The sequence below is a fragment of the Myodes glareolus genome, chromosome 9 (genome assembly GCF_982192425.1).
Source record: "Myodes glareolus chromosome 9, mMyoGla1.1, whole genome shotgun sequence".
Lineage (NCBI taxonomy): Eukaryota > Metazoa > Chordata > Mammalia > Rodentia > Cricetidae > Myodes > Myodes glareolus.
The window spans coordinates 95,428,019-95,445,954 of NC_142034.1; the positions used below are offsets into that span (position 1 = coordinate 95,428,019).

General features: G+C 52.3%; 2 protein-coding genes across 4 annotated transcripts; both read left to right on the top strand.

The window, feature by feature from the left end:
* The first annotated feature begins 1,952 nt into the window (after positions 1-1,952).
* Atp6v0c (ATPase H+ transporting V0 subunit c) lies at positions 1,953-6,993 on the top strand. Its single transcript, XM_087910778.1, has 3 exons — positions 1,953-2,183; positions 5,975-6,158; positions 6,249-6,993. The coding sequence occupies exons 1-3, from the start codon at positions 2,105-2,107 to the stop codon at positions 6,451-6,453; spliced, it is 468 nt and encodes a 155-aa protein (XP_087766904.1). The 5' UTR covers positions 1,953-2,104; the 3' UTR covers positions 6,454-6,993.
* Positions 6,994-7,109: 116 nt separating this feature from the next.
* Positions 7,110-15,988, top strand: Amdhd2 (amidohydrolase domain containing 2). Of its 3 annotated transcripts, XM_087910775.1 has the most exons (12): positions 7,110-7,273; positions 7,535-7,671; positions 7,750-7,889; positions 12,890-12,944; positions 13,057-13,269; positions 13,347-13,435; positions 13,518-13,662; positions 13,734-13,841; positions 13,997-14,065; positions 14,822-14,923; positions 15,036-15,091; positions 15,728-15,988. In XM_087910775.1, exons 1-11 carry the CDS (start codon positions 7,191-7,193, stop codon positions 15,068-15,070), a joined length of 1,176 nt encoding a protein of 391 aa, XP_087766901.1. In that variant the 5' UTR covers positions 7,110-7,190; the 3' UTR covers positions 15,071-15,091; positions 15,728-15,988. The 3 variants fall into 3 exon arrangements, with proteins under 3 accessions (XP_087766901.1, XP_087766902.1, XP_087766900.1); XM_087910774.1 differs by lacking the exon at positions 15,036-15,091 and having other exon boundaries at positions 7,113-7,273; XM_087910776.1 differs by lacking the exons at positions 14,822-14,923; positions 15,036-15,091.
* The last annotated feature ends 1,948 nt before the right edge of the window (positions 15,989-17,936 follow it).

Genomic DNA, 17,936 nt, shown 5'->3' on the forward strand with positions numbered 1-17,936 from the left:
TCTTCTTCAGAAATTAGAATGGGGCAAGAGGGGGTAGAGGAGCCCTCTGTAGCTTCCTCTCTGAAATAGAACAGGCCTCTGTTCTCCCATGGGCAAGTTTAAAGAGTGGTAGACCCAGTTCAGCTAAGTGAGGGGAGGGGCACAGGGAGGGTTCTATTGTGGAAAGGGGGAGGAGTTAGAGTGTAGCAGGGGGATCATTGCCTCCATGGGGAAGCTGAGGTACTAGCACACAAACCACTTGGAAAGACCCCCAGTCTTGGGCTGTGAGCTTGAGCCTCAAGGGAGGGGTAAAGGAAAAGAAGCAGCCAGAGTTGATAAGTGGAAGGAAGGTTGGTAGCTGGGGTGCCTAGGTCACTACAGGAGTGTCAGTACAGCAGAGGCATCCTCAGCTACTCTATTGCTATGGAAACCAGTCCTTCATCACCAGTCCAGAAAGGAGGCCCTGCAGGTATGGGCCTTGCGTGGATGCTGGAAGGACAAGGAGGCCTTTCTGAAACCTGGGTTAACTTTCACTGGTGACATGACATTAAAAAAAAAAGGGGGGGGGAGGCTTGAGAGGTGGCTCAGTGGGTAAGAACACTGGCTGCTCTTCCAGAGGACCCAGGTTCAATTCCCAGCACCTATATGGCAGCTCACAACTGTCCAGAATTCTCGTTCCAAGGGACCTGAAACCCATGGCAAGATACCAATGTGCATTAAATATAATTCAAAATTTTTAAAAAAATGTTATGTCGAGTAGGGTGGTGCATACCTTTAATCCCAGCACTCAAGAAGCAGAAGAAGGCAGGCCTGGTCTACATGGCAAGTTTCAGATTAGCTAGAGCTACACAGTGAGACCCTGTCTCAAAAATAAAACAGAGGGGCTGAAAAGATGACTCAGGGATTAAGAGCACAGACTGTTCTTCCAGAGGTCCTGAGTTCAATTTCCAGCAACCACATGGTGGCTCACAACCATCTGTAATAAGATCTGGTGCTTTCTTCTGCCATTCAGGCATTCATGTAAATGGAACACTCATACACATAAAATACATACATAAATCTAAATAATAAGTAATAAATCTAATGGCCGGGCAGTGGTAGTGCACGCCTTTAATCCCAGCACTCGGGAGGCAGAGGCAGGTGGATCTCTGTGAGTACAAACCAGCCTGGTTAACAGAGCGAGTTCCAGGAAAGCCAGGCTATGCAGAGAAATCCTATCTCAATAAATAAATAAATACAACAGCAAAAAAATAGAAAAAAATAAAGCCAGTCATGGGCAGACAGACACCTCTCAACTGACGTCAGGGTCCCTGATGCAGGAAGGGTAAAGTGAGGGATTCCTTTTTTTCCCCTTGAATCAAAGCGAAGACGTTAGGCCAGGATCTGCAGGACCCCCGGGTGTGGACTGAAGAGCTGACGAGAATACCTGGGGTTGTGGCTCTTTAAACACGGCGGGGCGGGGCGGGGCATTCCTGGGGGCTGGAGGAGAGAGAGAAGCCCGTACTAGAGATTTCCTCTGTTACGGATTCTGCAGAGCCACTACTTTAACCTAGCTCTCCGGGCAAACGTGAGAACCTGAGTCACAAGCAGAACAAGTGCCTAGGTTCTTGGTCACGGAAAGCATGGAAAATGTACCCGGGTACTCGAACACCAGCGAGCGCCGCGCAGCCGCAGAGGAGGCGGGCTAGCGTAGGCTCCACCCTGTATGCTAATATGGCGAGCTGCGGCCCCGCCTCGAGTACCGATGGGCCCAACATGGTAGGGTCCGGGGAGTCGTCGGTGGGGAGCAGCGAGTCAGCGAAGTCCCAGGCAAGGCCCAGCGTTGGGTCCCGGGCCCAGGGGACTGGTGGCAGGGCCCACACACTGTCCAGGGGCTGCCGGTCACCCTGGAGCCGCGCTCCCCCGCCGGCGCAGAGTGGTACGACCCGTAGGGGCGGAGCCCAGATCATGTGACGCGAGCGCGGCCGCCATCTTGCTCTGCGGTGCTGGTATTTAGAGCGCAGCGGCTGACTGGCGGGGTCGCCTTCGCTTCAGCCGCCTTGAGAACCTTCGCCGCTTGCCCGCTCGCTCTTCCGCCGTCCTACCCCAGCTGCCGGCTGAGCTTGCCCTCTCCCCGCTTGCAGACATGGCTGACATCAAGAACAACCCCGAATATTCTGCGTTTTTCGCTGTCATAGGCGCTTCGTCCGCCATGATCTTCAGCGGTGAGCATCGCAGCAGGAGGAGCAGGGGGTGCCGAAAGCGGTGCGGGACTAGAGCACCTGGGGGGGGGCTGGGCGTGACGTCACTCTGACGTCATCCCCAGCTATGTGGGTGTCTGGCCTGGCAGGTGGGGGTCAGCCCCGTGGCGGCGGGGACAGTGGACTGTGTGGAGCACAGGGCTTACGGGCTTGATCCGGGTGCGGGTTTTTTCAGTCAGCAGAGCCTCGTTTGTGCGGGGGTGGGGCGGTGGTGTGGCTGCCATTTTAGCCCCGAGAAGCAGGCATGAAGGTGGGGTGGGGGTCGGGGGGGCGGCGCACGATCCAGTGCCCGCTCCTGCGCCTGCTCCGCATCCCGCATTCTGCGGACAGGTGTGACATCACATCTTGAAAGGCGCCAGTCCGTAGGCTGCGGAGGGCCCAGTACGGGAGTCCCTGGCCTCCTGGCCTCCTGGCCAGAGGGAGTCTGTGTCCCCGTTAAGGTCCAAAAGCCCAGCTTTTGTGGCGGCCAGGCAGCTAGGGGGTCAGGTGGGTCTGTACCCTGGGTGAGGCAGGTGTTTCCGGTTGAGACTTGTCTCGGTTTCCCAATCCCAATCGTTCTGTCATCGGTGTGGGTTGGATGGGAAAACTGGGCTGAAGGGTTGGTCCTGGGAACCTGCAGGGACTCGGGTTAGAGCCTCACTTATGGAAGTGAGGTTGGTCCAGGAAGGAGCACTTGAGCGAATGCTTGCTGAGAGTCTGCTTGTCTGAGAGTGGCAACATTTCCGTGATTAGGTCTTTGATCTTCAGTCCTGGCCCTAATGAATGGATGAGTGAATGAATGACCTTCCTCTTCTGGGGGGGGGGCGGTGAGGGGCTGGAACTGGGAGATAGATGCTTCCTTGCTCAGTGAAAGAAAAGCCTGGCATGGTTCTTGATAGCACGCTGCTTTTCAAGTTGGGCCTTGACAGTTCTACGGTGTCAAATTTAGTGAAAATTGGCCTTCCTGGGAGAAAAGCCTTTGGGTCAGACTCAAGAATGTGGGATTGAGGGAGGTAAGTCACAGCCCCCAGGGACTGGTCTGGCCTGGTCTGGGCCTCCTCTGGAAGGTCTAGTCTTTGGCTTAAGTGACCTCGCCCAGCCCCACCCTAGCTGGCAGATGGAGAGGCTGGCCCTCTGTGCAGGTACTCGGAGAGTTTGAACTCCAAACAGTGTCTGTTGTCTGTAAACACCTGTAGGGTGCAGATTGGAGTGGCCAGTTGTCTGTCTTGGTGACCTCCCCCTGCCTGGGCCTGTCAGGTGCTTCTAAGAGCCCTGTTCTTCCCACATGGTTGGCTTAAGGGATCATTTGTGGTGGGAGATGTGGTCTAGACTTCTCCTTTCCCCTTCCAGCCCATGCCTGTTCTCCCCACAGTTTAGGGCTCCTTAGAGAAGGTTGCCAAGCATTTCGTTCTGCTCTTTGCCCCAGAATGTGTCCATAGGTTCCCCTATTTTGGCCACCTGTGATGACTTTTTGTGGTTGTCACTCATTCATACATTAATTCAGCAAATCTTTCTTGAGTTTTTACTGTGAACAAAACAATATCCCTGACCATGTGGAGCTCATGTTCTGCTGTTTTTCTGCACTCAGCTCCCTGAACCTCTTCTGTTGAGACCTTTCATGTGCCAAGTCTGGCCAACAGGTGTCTCTGCACTATTAAAAACTGGATATTTGCTGGACTAGGCTTTTTCCTTCCTGACTCTAGCTTCTGGGGATTGAAACCTACATGCTATCAGTCCCCTTCCTTCACACAAGAGTCTCACAGTCCTGTGGGGCTTCGGCTCTTGTTTGGCCACTTGAATCACCTTCTGATTTCATTTTCTCCTTCCAAGCTTGCTATTCAATAGCACATCTTGGTCCTGCCACCACCTAAAGAAATCTCTCTGGCCTCAGTGTTGCTGCTGGGAAGACTCAAAGTCTAGTCTCAGTGACTGGCTCTTGGTCTCTCTTGGACTTCATGAACCAAGTTTAAAGACCATTGTTCTTTTAACTAAATGAGGTCTGCACACATCTTTGAGGCCTCCATTCCCTGCTCACATTTTAGCTTCCCTTTTTTCTAATGACAAATATCCTGTCGGTTGTTTCTTCATCATGTTCTCCATGAAACTGCTAGTGACTTCTTTTCCGTGACTTCCCCTGTGTTTTCTTGTTTTCCTGGAAGTGCCTCCAGACCCTGCTCTCTGTGCCCCACTGCATTGGTGTTGACAGATCTCCCTTCTGCAGCCTGTCAGACTTGGCCTTCTAGATACCTGCTACTGTCTGGGCCTAGGCTAATTTTTATCTCCTCTTGCCTTGGTCCCTGGTGCCATCCCTGATTCTCATCATCTCTCTTCTTGCCACCCATCTTTCAGCGACATGATTCACCTACTGTGCTCTGGGGAAGAACCCAACTCAATTCCTTTCCTGTTTCAGAGTTCTGCCTTTTAGAATGCAGAGTTCCTTGTGTTCAGTCCCCACCTTCACAGTAGCATATAGCAACCTGTATTCTCAGTGTCTAGTACCATGTTCTCAGGAGTGGGAGCATTTTGGACACTCACTGTGATGAAGTCAAGCGTGGACTTGGCTTGCAGTAGGAGCCTGAGAAATGCACAATGACCAGAACAGTTCCAGGAAAATCTCTCTTAAAATGGACCCGGGACTTGAAAGCTAAGGTGTTAAGTCTTTGGGAAGTGTCTGGGCATCTAAGGGTGCTGTCGAAGAGACAAGCTGTCTATTGGAGTCCCTGTAGTTATCTCGTCTAGGACTGTCTGCTTGGTGCCTGAATGTGCTGTCAAGAGTCTTGCTCTTTGCCTGGTTTTCCTTTGCTCTGCTGTTTACCTCATCATTTCCCACGCCATGGTCTTTTTCAAACCCTTCTCCTCTCGGTGTAACTCCCTTCCTTCATCCGTGTTCTTTCCTTCCTGGATATGTGAATGTGTTGAGTCACTGTCCTGTCTTCTTGCTGTTAATGACCTGAGAGGCACACATTTGCCCTACTCAGCACTGGGCACACAGTAGGAATATTTGTGGTCCAGCGAGATCAGCGAACAGTGTAGAGTAGCTGGGGCTGTTCGTGTCCTTTTTACCTCTGGCCTGTGTTTTCTGTGCATCGGGTTATATACTGCTCCCAGAATGGCCATGGCTCGAATGCCCTGGGCAGAGACAGTTTGGAGACTGCCCATGTCACCTGTTTAAGTAGTTGAGTAGTTCTTAAAGGGTCTGGAAAACAAAAGCAGAAATGAGGAAAATTGGAGACAGGAGAGGGAAACAAAGACCTGAAAGGAAGGCAGCAGTCTGATGAGGAGGTTGTCCTATCTTAGAAGACTTGAAGGCCCCACTGCAGGCAGGGACTGATTGACCCTGAACTGGCCTCTAAGGCGACTGAGAAGTAGTCGTCCTATGTTTGAAGTGCCTGGAACTTAGGGTGTGGGACAGAGATGCCCGAGTCTCAAGCAAGGCTTTCATTGGCCCATCTGCTTCTTTTCCATGTGATTGTTTTGCCAGAGGTCACAAGCTAGAGAAGGGCAATGCTAGGGAACAAAGGCTGCTTTCACAGCAAACCAGGACCCCCATGACCACAAGGACTACTCCAGGCGGAAGTGGACTAGGAGGTTGGGGTGAGGCTCTGCTAGTGGAAAGAGAAGTGGCTGTAGTGATGGTTATTCTCCCAGGGGCTCCTGCTTGGCTGCATGCCTTCAGTTCCTCTAGTGGTGGTAATTGGGAAGCCTTCCCAATGTGCAAAAAGCTCCCCAGGCAACTTCCATGCTGCCCAGAGCTCACTTCATCTCTCCCCCCACAGCCATGGGAGCTGCCTATGGCACAGCCAAGAGTGGCACTGGCATCGCAGCTATGTCGGTCATGAGGCCAGAGATGATCATGAAGTCCATCATCCCAGTGGTTATGGCTGGGATCATCGCCATCTATGGCCTGGTGGTGGCAGTACTTATCGCTAACTCCCTGACCGATGGCATCACCCTCTACAGGTGAGTGCAGGGCCTGTACCGTCAGGTGAAGTGCATCATTTGCCTGTGGACAGGCAGATTGCTGACAACCTGTATCTCTTCTCTTCCCAGGAGTTTTCTTCAGCTGGGTGCTGGCCTGAGCGTGGGGCTGAGTGGTCTGGCTGCTGGCTTTGCCATTGGCATCGTGGGGGATGCTGGTGTTCGGGGCACTGCCCAGCAGCCACGACTGTTCGTGGGCATGATCCTGATCCTCATCTTCGCGGAGGTGCTTGGCCTCTATGGTCTCATCGTGGCCCTAATCCTCTCCACAAAGTAGCCCTTTTCCACCACCAGTCACAGGATAGGATGTAAAGACCACCCCTCCTCATTCCAGAACGAACAGCCTGACACACACACGCACGGGCAGCTGCCCCCTCAGTAGTTGGTCTTGTAAATGCGCAGTGTCCTAGTGCCCATTGTCTGTTGCCCCCGCCTGGCCCCTGCCACCCCGTGCTGTGGACATCTGGGCCCACTCATCTCCCATCCAGGCCCCTGACCAGTGAGGATGTCAGCCTCTGGCTACCCCACCCATCGCCCTAGAGTGCTCTGTGTATAAGGATGAATTAGAGTTGTCATTTTTCTCTTCACTGGATGTTTATTTATAAAAGATTTGACCTATTCATGCGTCTGTGGAGCAGCCCTGTCTCCCAACTATATAGTAATCATTAGTAAAGTGTTGCCTGTGGGGTTCCCGTTGCTGAGACTCCTTGGATGGAGCCACCCTCCCCTCAACCCTGGACAGCCAGGGTGGAGGGTAGCGTGTACAGCGCGCCAGGGCTGGCTCCCAGCTGTGTCCAATAAAAGTTCTCGGATGTGACTGGCTTGTGTTCTGGCGTTTCTGTGGGCTGAGCGGGTGGGGCCTCTGTGTCACGTGGTTTGGTCACGTGGAGGTCGACTCCACGTGATAGCCCTTCAGCTGGGTCACGTGGTGCGGCCTGCGCCTACTTCCTATTACGGGTGCTCCGGGCACTGCCGGTTTGCGCCCAAAGCTTGCTGAGGTCGGCGCGACTCACGATGCGTAGCGGGCAGCCTACGGCGGGGGCCCTGGTGCGCCAGTTCACCAACTGCCGCATCCTGCGCGGCGGCACGCTGCTCAGGTCTGGGCTGCATAGTGCGGGTTTCGGCCTGGTGTAGGAGTGTGGGGTTCAGGGATGGGACGAGTGTAGGACCTAAGCCGTAAGAGCGGCAGGGCTGGGTCGGGTGTGGGAACCCAGGAATGTGGAGGGCAGCACTGTTCTGAGTGTGTGGCTGGGGACCAAGTAGAATAGTGGGTGCAGAGACAAGCCTGTAGCGAGATAGAACTAGGGCTTGGTTCCAGGGCCTGGTGGTGACCAAAGTACCGACTGCTCTGCCCTCAGGGAGGATCTGTGGGTGCGCGGGGGCCGCATCCTGGACCCAGAGAAGCTGTTTTTTGAGGAGAGGCGCGTGGCTGATGAGCAGCTGGACTGCGGAGGCCGCATCCTGGCGCCCGGCTTTATCGATGTGCAGATGAACGGTGCGGCCTGGCTTGGGCCAGGGAACCCAGGGGAGGAGCTCTGAGCACTGTGCTACCCCTTGTTTTCTGTGGCCACAGGTGGATTTGGTGTTGACTTCTCCAAGACCACGGAGGATGTGGGTTCTGGGGTCGCCCTAGTGGCCCGGAGGATCCTGTCCCATGGTGTCACCTCCTTCTGTCCCACCCTGGTCACTTCCCCACCAGAGATTTATCACAAGGTGAGATGAGGTTGCTTTACCCCTGAGCAAAGGGACCCCTTACCCCCAGGGGTGGTAGCCTTTTCTTTTTGTTTTTTTTTTTTTTTCCTCCAGAGCTAGGGTTTCTCTGTGCAACAGTCCTACCTATCCTGGGACTCGTTCTTGTAGACCAGGCTGGCCTCAAACTCACAGAGATTTACCTGCCTTTGCCTCCCAAATGCTGGGATTAAAGGCGTGCGCCACCACAGCCCAGTCAGTAGCGTTTTCTAAACCTGAATGAGGCCTCTTTTCCACTTGGTTGTGAGGGGATCCTCCTCGCTCTTGTTCAGTTGTGCCCTGCCTGGTCTCTCTCTGCAGCTGCCAGTGCAGTTGCGGACATTTTCTGTTACCATCACCCTTCTAATCTGCCACACCCAGCGCCCTGTAGGCAGCCTCTGGGCCTCGGGAATTCTGCCCCAGCCATTGTCTCTAGTCAGGCTCTTCCTCCCTAACCTGCTCTATTATGTGACTCACCTGAAGAAGCCTTTCAGAGAGAGCTGCTCTTTGTGTACAGGCCACTGCCCTGCATCCCTCACCCTTCTACCCTCTCTAGAGGGAGGTCTGTTGTCATGGATCCCATTTTCATGAGAAGGCTTTCCCACAGGTTTCCCAGTGTGAACTCAGCTTGCTTAGGTGGCTGTCTTCAGCACATTCAAGAGCAGTTCGTGTATATTCTGCCCTCTATCTCTCAGTCCTGAATTCTTGCTTAAAAGTGTGGTATTCTCTTATGCAGTGTTAGGCAGTTGATGAGTTTAGTAAACTAATGCGGTTAACTATACTTGAATGGATTCCTTCTGTTCCTGCTGTCAGTTGCCTCAGCCAGTTTTTCTCCCACCTCAGGATCCATTATGGGATGGGGGGGGGGGTGATGTGACTGTCTCTGGTTCCCTTTATGGGTGTATAGACTCAGAATCAGAGTAGGAAGTCGTGGGTATTGAGTATGGACGGTGCCCTTGCTTCCACAGGCTTGGCTCCGGCCTATTGACTTGCCACCCTTGGGAGACTTGGGACAACTTTACTCACTTCTGAGTCTCAGTTTCATTAAACCTAGAGTGAGAAACCTAGAGTGAGAACAGTCAGTGAGCGCTTAACACATATTAAACATTTCTTGAATGTTAACTAGAGATGTCTTTCTGGAAGTTTCCCACAGCTCTCCCACCACACCCTCAAAAATGTAGCCTCACAGCAGATAGGTACTTGGTCCTCTCTTTGGGTCTTGCTAGAGTAACCTTTCAAGATGACAGGTATCAGGATGTACCCCCTTCCTACCACATTCCCTTCCCCCTAGTTAAGATGCCTCTCTCTCCCTGAGGCACATTCAACAGCTCCAGGTCTCCCCTCTCCTCCCAGGCTCTTCCAGGAAGGCCTTGTTCTCCTGTTAGCCCTTCCCCCATGTTCTTTCACTCCTCCCAGCTTCCCTCTTGCAGCAGGTGTGACTGGCAAGGTGCAAGGGTGGTTCTCCCTCAGGAGGATTGGTGGCTAATATTCCTGAAGTTTTCTTTCTGTCTCCTCACTGTAGTCTAAGCACCTAATAGACCCACAGAAAACGCTTTTAGAGTTGAAGGCCTTGGGAAGCAGGTGGGAAACTCTGAGTATAAAACATAATACCCCATTGTATTTGAAACCAGGAGACTCTGCCCTCAAACTGCTTTCCCTCCTATGATCCCTGACTTCTAGGGCCCCTTCTCGCCGAGGGGCTCGTCCAGTGGTCTAGGTACTACTCAGGTACCTTCATCAAGTCTGGTTCTTCGGAACCCCCCTCCCCTTTTCTGAGACTCACTCTCCTAGGTGGGCTTCAAGAAGACAGCTCCACTGGATTGTTTTCTGCTTCAAATCTGGTAGCTCTTGTTTATCCTGTTCTCTCTGCTGTGTACTCTCACTTTGTCTTTCAAAGTGCTTTTCTAGAAAATAGCGGGTGTCTGGACGTGTGCGTCTCATGCCTCCACGGTCTCCTGGCACTGAGCTCGGGTCATCAGGTGGCTCTGCAGCAGGTGCCTTTGCCCATGGAGCCACTTCACTCTTTTTGTCAAGGACTTGATGTATCCTAGATTGACTTCACTTTGTAGTTGAGGCTGGCCTTGACCTATTGTCTCAGCCCTCACTGAATGTCTAGCTCTGCTTGTTTAAGCTGCTAAATTACCTGAAGGTAGTGGCAGCAGCTGGTGCTGCTGCTTCTTTGAAGATTTATCACTTTGAGTTATATATAGATACGTATGTCTGCACGTGAGCATGTACATGTGAGTGCAGGTGCCCTCAGAGGTGTCTGGTTCCCCTGGAGCTGGAGTTGTCCAACCACCCGATGTGGGTACTGAACTGAACCCAGCCCTCTGCTGCAAAGTACTACAGGCCCTTCAGCAGTGCAGAGCGTGCTCTCTTGCCTGCCTTTATTCTCTTTTGTTTGTCCTGGCTGTCCTTGACCTCCACTTAGATCAGGCTAGCCTGGAACCCAGAGATCAGTTTGCTCTGTCTCCTAGTGGGGATTAAAGGTTGCACCCCCACTGCTAGCTATGCCTTTATTCTCCCATCCATGTTTTGGTTAGAGGTGAAGGAGGAATATTTGTGTTTGGGACTAGCAGACATCAAAGTACACTTGCTCTTGCACAGGATTCAGGTTTGGGTTCTAGCACCCACATCATGTGACTATAATTGCCTGCAATTTCAGTTCCAGGGGATTTGTCCCTCCTTCTGGCCTCTACAGGTACCAGGAGGGTACGCATGTGTCTTACAAACATATATGCAGGCACTCATAAAACAAACCATGTCTGTGGTGCTGAGGATTGGTCCCAGGACTTTGTACATGCTAAGCAAAGTTAGTGTGCTACGTTGTGAAGCCCAGAACTACTGGGAGGTCCCAGCTGCATTTATTTACCCTTTTGTTTTGATAGCGGGTCTTACTGGTCTCAAACTTTTGGGCTCAAGTGATCTCCTGAGCATGGGGACAGCAGATAGTTACCACTGCGCACAGCATCTCCAGTGTCTACTGTCTTGTTTTGTGTGCTCTTTCTTTTCTTTTCTTTTCTCTTTTTTTTTTTAAAGACAGGGTCTCTAGCTGGGCCGTGTTGGCTCATGCCTTTTTTCCCAGCACTTGGGAGGCAGAGGCAGGCGGATCTCTGTGAGTTCTACAAGAGCGAGTTCCAGGACAGGTGCCAAAACTACAGAGAAACTCTGTCTCAAAAAACAAGAAAAAAAAAAAAAAAAGACAGGGTCTCTGTGTGGGCCTGTTTGTCCTGGCACTCTCGTGAGACAAGGCTGTCCTTGAACTCAGAGTGTGACAGTATGCCTGTGTACGCTGTCTCTAGGCTTCTCGTGTTGTAGTTAAGAAGTCGGAAGCCACCTGCTTGTTCCGTGATGCTTTGTGGGAACTACTTTCTCTCACCCTTTCCTCAGGGCACCACTTTGTGGACGTTTCCTCAGCTGCTGCCTTGGAGTTCATCCCATGGGATTCTTGCATACCTTTGAGTCTGGAGGAGCGATGATTGCTCTGACATCTTGTCTGGCTTCAGGACTATAAGGCCTCATTGCCTGAGGGTATTAATGCTGGCTTTTTTTTCTGTGTCCTCTTTTGGCATCTTCTCTTTGCTGGCATGGTCATCTTGTTGGTGTTCTCTCCTCTGCTTCTTGGGGAACTCAGTGTAGGCTGTTTAGTAGCTGGCACTAGCAGGCCACAAGGAATACCTACCCTTCGAGGGAAGCTTTTGGGTTACCCCTGCTTGTGCTGCCAAGGTCCTGTCTCTGGGACTTGGGACTTGCGATCCCCTGGGAAGAGTCTTGTTTTCTTCAGAGGGAGCAATTTTTTCTTTTTCTTTTTCTTTTTCTTTTTCTTTTTCTTTTTCTTTTTCTCTTGAGACGGGGTTTCTCAGAGCCTTCTTGGAGACTAGCTCTTGTAGACCAGGCTGGCCTTGAACTGCCTGCCTCTGCCTCCCGAGTGCTGGGATTAAAGGCCAGAAGAAGCTATTATGAGACCATTTAGGACATAAACTTTTCAATATTTGTATTCTGCCTCTACTGAGGCCCCTTTCCAGTCCTGCCCCCAGCCTGTTTCTCATAGTGCCAGGTTCTGTGAGGCCTGAGTTTCCTGAGTCCCTCTCCAATGGAGATGTGTCCAGAGTCTGCCTGTTTGTTCCTCAGAGTCTGACTGACTGCCCTTCTCTCATTCTCCTCAGAGTCTGACTGACTGCCCTTCTCTCATTCTTTGTCCTCAGATTTCTAAGCATGGGTTTGGTTTTGGTTAATTTGAGACAGGGTATCATGTATCCTAGGCTGGCCTTGAATTTATTAGTAGCTGAGGCTGGCTTGCTTTCTTGCCAAGTGCTTGAGGCTGTAGGTACGCACTGCCACACTCAGCTTAAGGGTCTTAACTGCCCTTTATTTGTATTGGGAGTGAGTAATCCCGAGGGAGGGTATTACTGTTTTGTCTGTGGACTTCCGCAGCTGAAGGGTCTGAAGGGAGGGTTATGACTATACTTGGTCTCCTTCCGGAGGCTGTGAACTTCCTGATTAGAATGCCTGAGCCCTGTTCCACCTGCACTGAGTCCCCCAGCCTCCAGCCCTCTGCTTCTGCCCTGACTTCCTCCTGCCACCTCCAACCTGCTTCCTTGTCCTGCAGCTTAGGGAGGCTGCAGTCATTTTTTCAGGGCTTTGACCACTCTATCTGGGCTCTTTGGCAGAAGCACTTTGAAGGCCAGAGCAGGTTGGAGCAGCCCTTGGTGCCTCCATCATGCCTCTGCGGCCTGGGGATGCTTTCGCCTCCTGGTCCTCAGGGTAGGTTATCAAGTATTCCATGTTGCCATTTCTTCCTGCTCCTGACCACTGGGGTCCTTCATCCATTTTCCAGCACCGGTGGGGAAGGACAGTAGGGCTGGGCTGGGTCGGGCCAGGGTCTTAAACCTCACCTGAAGATCTGACCTTGGTTGAACTGTGACCTCTGGGTGCTGAGCCGTGTGGAGGTGGGGGGCAGGGCTTTAACAGCTGGTTCCCCCTAGGTCCTTCCTCAGATTCCTGTGAAGAGTGGAGGTCCCCATGGGGCAGGGGTCCTCGGTGAGTGGTTAACTTCTTCCAAAATGCCCAGTTGGGAAGGGAGGGCAGATCAAGGGACTGGAGTGGGACTGCCAGGTGGAAATGCTTTCTAGAACCACCCTTGTCCTTTCAGGGGTGCACTTGGAGGGCCCATTCATCAGTCGAGACAAGCGAGGTGCACACCCCGAGGCCTACCTCCGCTCCTTTGAAGACAATGCTTTTCATGATGTGCTGGCCACATACGGGTCCCTGGACAACGTCCGCATTGTGACACTTGCCCCTGAGTTAGACCGGAGCCACGAAGTAATCCAGGCATTGACAGCCCAAGGCATCTGTGTGTCTCTAGGTGAGAGGCCACCCATCAGGGTTGCCTGCTCAGGGTTCTCAGCTGCTGCAGAAGCTTACCTTAGGTCCTCCATGCAGGGCATTCAATGGCTGATCTGGGGGCTGCAGAAGTAGCAGTGCAGAGTGGGGCCACCTTTATCACCCACCTTTTCAATGCCATGTTGCCTGTGAGTGTCACCCCTACTCCTGGGTGGAAGGGGACTCAGGCCAGTACTGTCACTCAGTTATATTCCCTCTTGCCCTGCTTAGTTCCACCACCGTGACCCAGGCATAGTAGGACTTCTCACCAGTGACAAGCTTCCCCCAGGCCACTGTATCTTCTATGGGATGATTGCTGACGGCATACACACTAACCCTGCAGCTCTGCGCATTGCTCATCGGGCCCATCCCCAGGGTGAGTAGCTGGGCAGGGTAGAGGCAAGTAGGATAACAGCTGGCCAGGTCCTGAGCCGCCTCCTCCCCCAGGACTGGTGCTGGTCACGGATGCTGTCCCTGCCCTGGGCTTGGGCAATGGCCGCCATACGTTGGGACAGCAGGAGGTGGAGGTAGATGGGCTAATAGCCTACATTGCAGGTAAGTGACTCCTGTACACATCTGTACCCACATATGTGTGGTCTCGGCTTTTCCCTAGAGTGGGGCAGAACTCGGGTATGCCCTGTTTGTTCCCTCACTGGGTTACCAGGCCTGTAGAAACCCTCTCCTCCAATCCTGGCCTTTTTGCTCTCAAGGCACCAAGACTCTGTGTGGCAGCATAGCCCCCATGGATGTCTGCATCCGGCATTTCCTGCAGGCCACAGGTCAGTGGGCTGGTGTTCTTAGGTGTCTGAGGGCGGAGGCTGTAACTGGGGAAAGCTAGAAGGGAGCTAGAGAATTGGAGTTCTTCCTCTAACTCTCTGTAAGCTGGGAGATGGGGAGCTGTGACTTCTGGCAGATGGAAATGATCATGGCCATTCCCAACCAGAGCTCAGCTATGGAAGAATGCTAAACAGCAGTCACTAGAGCCAAGGGTGATGGAGGAGCGGGGTCTCATTGCTCATAGAAGGGCCAAGGCCTAGATACATGGAATAGTGGGAATCTGCAAGGGCAGTATCTGTGGGTGGAGTAAAATGGCATTCTGGGGCTTAGAGCTGGTTCTGCTCCCATATACCTGTCAGCGTCTCAAGGTTGAGTGTCATTCTGAATGTGGGCTAGCGCAAATAGGCTGGTCATGGCCTGGGACACAGGAGATAACTACCCTGGCAAGAAGTGGTACCGTAAAGTGAGTGTGGTCACTGGGCCTCAGGTTAGGCCCTGCTCAGAGTACAGGGTTCCAGTTGACAGCCGGATTGGTGACATGGTGGCCCAGGTATGACTTCTTTGCCAGAAGTAGGCAGGAGGGTCTATGACCATACAACACTAAACACCAACACCCTGTTTAGTCTGTTGAGACAATGGGCTCCCTGTAGAACTTGGAAGAGAGTGGTAAGCGGTGTCTCCCAAAGCTAGGGGAGTGAGGGTCCTCCCTAAGCTGCCGCCTGCAGAGCCCAAGCTCACCACGGTGTGTTCCTGAGCAGGCTGTAGTGTGGAGTCGGCTCTGGAAGCTGCGTCCCTCCACCCTGCCCAGCTACTAGGGCTGGAGAAGACCAAGGGGAGCCTGGACTTTGGTGCTGATGCAGGTGAGGCCCCTTGAAGGTGTGAGTCGGCTCAAGGGGCTGGGTCTTCTCTGCCCCTGCCCTTGGGACCATTCCCACCATAGACTCCTACCTTTATCTTCTGTGTGCACCACAGCTCACCTGTGGAGGTCAGAGGACAACTTGTTGTAGTTGGTTCTCTCCTTCTACCATGTAAGTCCCGGGGTCAAACTCAGTCAGGCTTGGTGGCAAGTGCCTTTACCCACTCAGCCATCTTCTGGTTGGCCCTTGCTTGTTTTGTTTTGTCTTGAGACAGGGTCTTACTGTGTAGCACTGACTGACCTGGAAGCCACTGTGTAGGCCAGGCTAGTTCCTAAATTCATGGTAACCAAGCCGGGCAGTGGTGGTGCACACCTTTAATCCGAGTACTCAGGAGGCAGGTGGATCTCTGAGTTCAAGGCCAGCCTGGTCTACAAGCACTAGTTCCAGGACAACTAGGACTGTAACATAGAGAAACCCTGTCTCAAAAAACAAAAAAAAAAAAGCAAACAAACAAACAAAAATTTCATGGTAATCCTCCTGTCTCAGCCTCTTGAGTTCTCGGATTATTGGCATGTGTTTTCACCCATTGGCTTCTGGCATCTAAGATCAGGCCAGGTGAGGGTTCCAGGGATCACTTGTGCCCAACTGTCGAGTTGATGCTCTTGCTTCCAGCTCCTCTACCAGTCAATCATGTTCTTGGGCTTCAGTTTTCCCTCTGTGCTCAGTTATAAGAAATGACTCAGTGACTCCACAATGGGATATGGATGACCCTACTGTGTCTCCTCTCACCTTCTGCTTCTGCCACAGACTTTGTGGTGCTCGACGACACCCTCCATGTCCAGGCCACTTACATCTCGGGCGAACTGGTGTGGCAGGCAGAGGAAGCTGGGCCGTGACTGAGGATCTTGACTGGAGAGGACACTTGGCTCCAGCTGGACACTGACAGGGCAGGCAGTCCAGGGAGCTGGTCTCCAGGGAGCAAGCTGGGAGCCTTGCCCCAGGTCTCACACAGAACTTCATCACTCCACTGAAGGGGAGGCATAAATACAGACAACAGGACTTGCCTTATCTAAGTTGTGTTTTGAGTTATGCTTGTATTCAACAGGACTGCTGGTGTTCACTGTTTCTCTGGGACCTTATGGGACCAGGAAGGGTTGGATATACCATATGGGACCTCCTCTGTAGGCCAGATCTGTTTTGAGGCCTGCAGACGCCCGGGAAGATGTTAGGGTGGGAAGTGAGTGGAATGAGCTTGGAGGGCAGCCACTGGGAGAGGTTGGAGACAGTAATCGTGTATGGCTGACCCTGAGCTAGATGGGCAAAATGGAAGCCATAGCTCCAGATTCTCTGTGCAACATTCAGGAGAGTGTCCATATGCTGGCCTTGGGACCTGGGGCTACTTAGCAATGAATGCAGGAATGGGTGCCTTAAGGGCCTCCGATTTGAGCCTAGGACTCCTCCCACTGTTCCCTAACCTGCCAGACCTGCCTAGCACCTTCTTGGATAATCAAAAGTTCCATTCCCTGTGGTGTCTTCTTTCAAAGACCCAAGGGCTGAGAAATCCCCCCTTATTCCCATGTTTGGTGGCTGTGGCATGCCCTGCCTGGTGCTGGTGGGCAGTTCCAGGCCTTGTGGCTCTGTTTGCTCTGCTAGTACCACCCATGCACGGTATCCGTACCCTAGACTGCCTTGCCTTCCTCTCACGTGGGAAATGTGGTTACGCAGGCTCCCTGGAAGCATCATTGCACGGCCTTTGGGAATTCCTTTGACTTTAAGGATGGCTGTGATTGATGTAGGCAGATGTGCCAGAGGTTGGAGGTCAGGTCTTGGAATGCCTCCACTTTGCATTTGGGTCCTGGAGTTGTTGCCCCCTGCCCCCCCCTCATGTGATACTTTATATACCAAGTATATAAAGGTATATAAGGTATTTTTTATAAACCACCTTTATATACCAGGTCAAAGTTTGAAAATATTTAAAGAAAAAGAGAAAAAGAAAAGTAGGCAAACAAAATAAAACACTCTTGGACCTTCTAGTGTTTGAGAGCAGAGCCTGGAGAGCAGCTGCTGAGCAGGGCCACACCCCACTTGTCACTTGGGACACTGTCAACACAAGAAAGCCATCTTGAGGGATCCCAGACTCAGTGGGGAGAAAATAATCTGCCCCATTGCCACACTCCTCCAAATGACAAAGGACAGAGTAAGCATGAGTCACATGGGGCCAGTCCATCAGGACTCACCAGCCTATGGAAACCTCCCTCTGCTAGTGGAAGGCCTCACTCCCAAACTCTTCCTGAATGTTGACTCATTCCACCCATATTCCGGAAACCCAATGGTAGGCCTGTCTGTCAGTCACCTCATTTCTCAGATGAGGGGACCAGGCACTGAGTCCTGCTGCTGGACAGTTCTGGTGACCAGGACTCAGCTGGAGTCAAAAGGTGCGATTCATAGTAGAGAGCTTACCTTGTGTGCTTATAAGGCCCTGAGTTCTGTTTCCAGTACAGAACTGACCCAGACCTGCCCAGATCCAGTTTCACTGGATTCGTGCTACTGCTCTGGGTGGAACTCTGGGGGTGGTCAGATGAGTGAGCTGTGTTTTGGGGGCTACCCAGAAATGATGGGAACTAGCTCTGGGAAGGTTTTGAGGTAGACAGAACTGCCTCAGCAGTGGACAGGGGCAAGCAGACTTAGTTTTTCTTTGTGGGGGGAGGCAGTTCGAGACAGAGTTTCTCTGTCCTGGAACTCACTTTGTAGACCAGGCTGGCCTTGAACTCAAAGAGATCTTCCTGCATGCACCACCACCACCTGGCTGGATTGTTATTTTTATTAAAAAAAAAAAAAACAAAAAAACAAAACAGGGCTGGAGAGATGGCTCAGTGTTTAAGAGCACTTACTGTTCTTCCAGAGAACCTGTGTTCAAGCCCCAGCATCTGTGTCAGGTGGCTTGCAACCACTTGTGACTAGACTAGCTTCAGGGGGATCTGACTCTAACCTGTGAGAGCACCCTGAACATCCCTTC

Bases quoted from the DNA above. Each gene is read 5' to 3' on its own strand.
- Amdhd2 (XM_087910774.1), top strand. From the start codon at position 7,191: ATGCGTAGCGGGCAGCCTACGGCGGGGGCCCTGGTGCGCCAGTTCACC. The intron at 13,663-13,733 runs GTGAGTAGCTGG...CTCCTCCCCCAG, and splicing joins TCATCGGGCCCATCCCCAGG to GACTGGTGCTGGTCACGGAT. The intron at 13,842-13,996 runs GTAAGTGACTCC...TTTGCTCTCAAG, and splicing joins GCTAATAGCCTACATTGCAG to GCACCAAGACTCTGTGTGGC.
- Atp6v0c (XM_087910778.1), top strand. From the start codon at position 2,105: ATGGCTGACATCAAGAACAACCCCGAATATTCTGCGTTTTTCGCTGTC. The intron at 2,184-5,974 runs GTGAGCATCGCA...CTCCCCCCACAG, and splicing joins GTCCGCCATGATCTTCAGCG to CCATGGGAGCTGCCTATGGC. The intron at 6,159-6,248 runs GTGAGTGCAGGG...TTCTCTTCCCAG, and splicing joins GATGGCATCACCCTCTACAG to GAGTTTTCTTCAGCTGGGTG.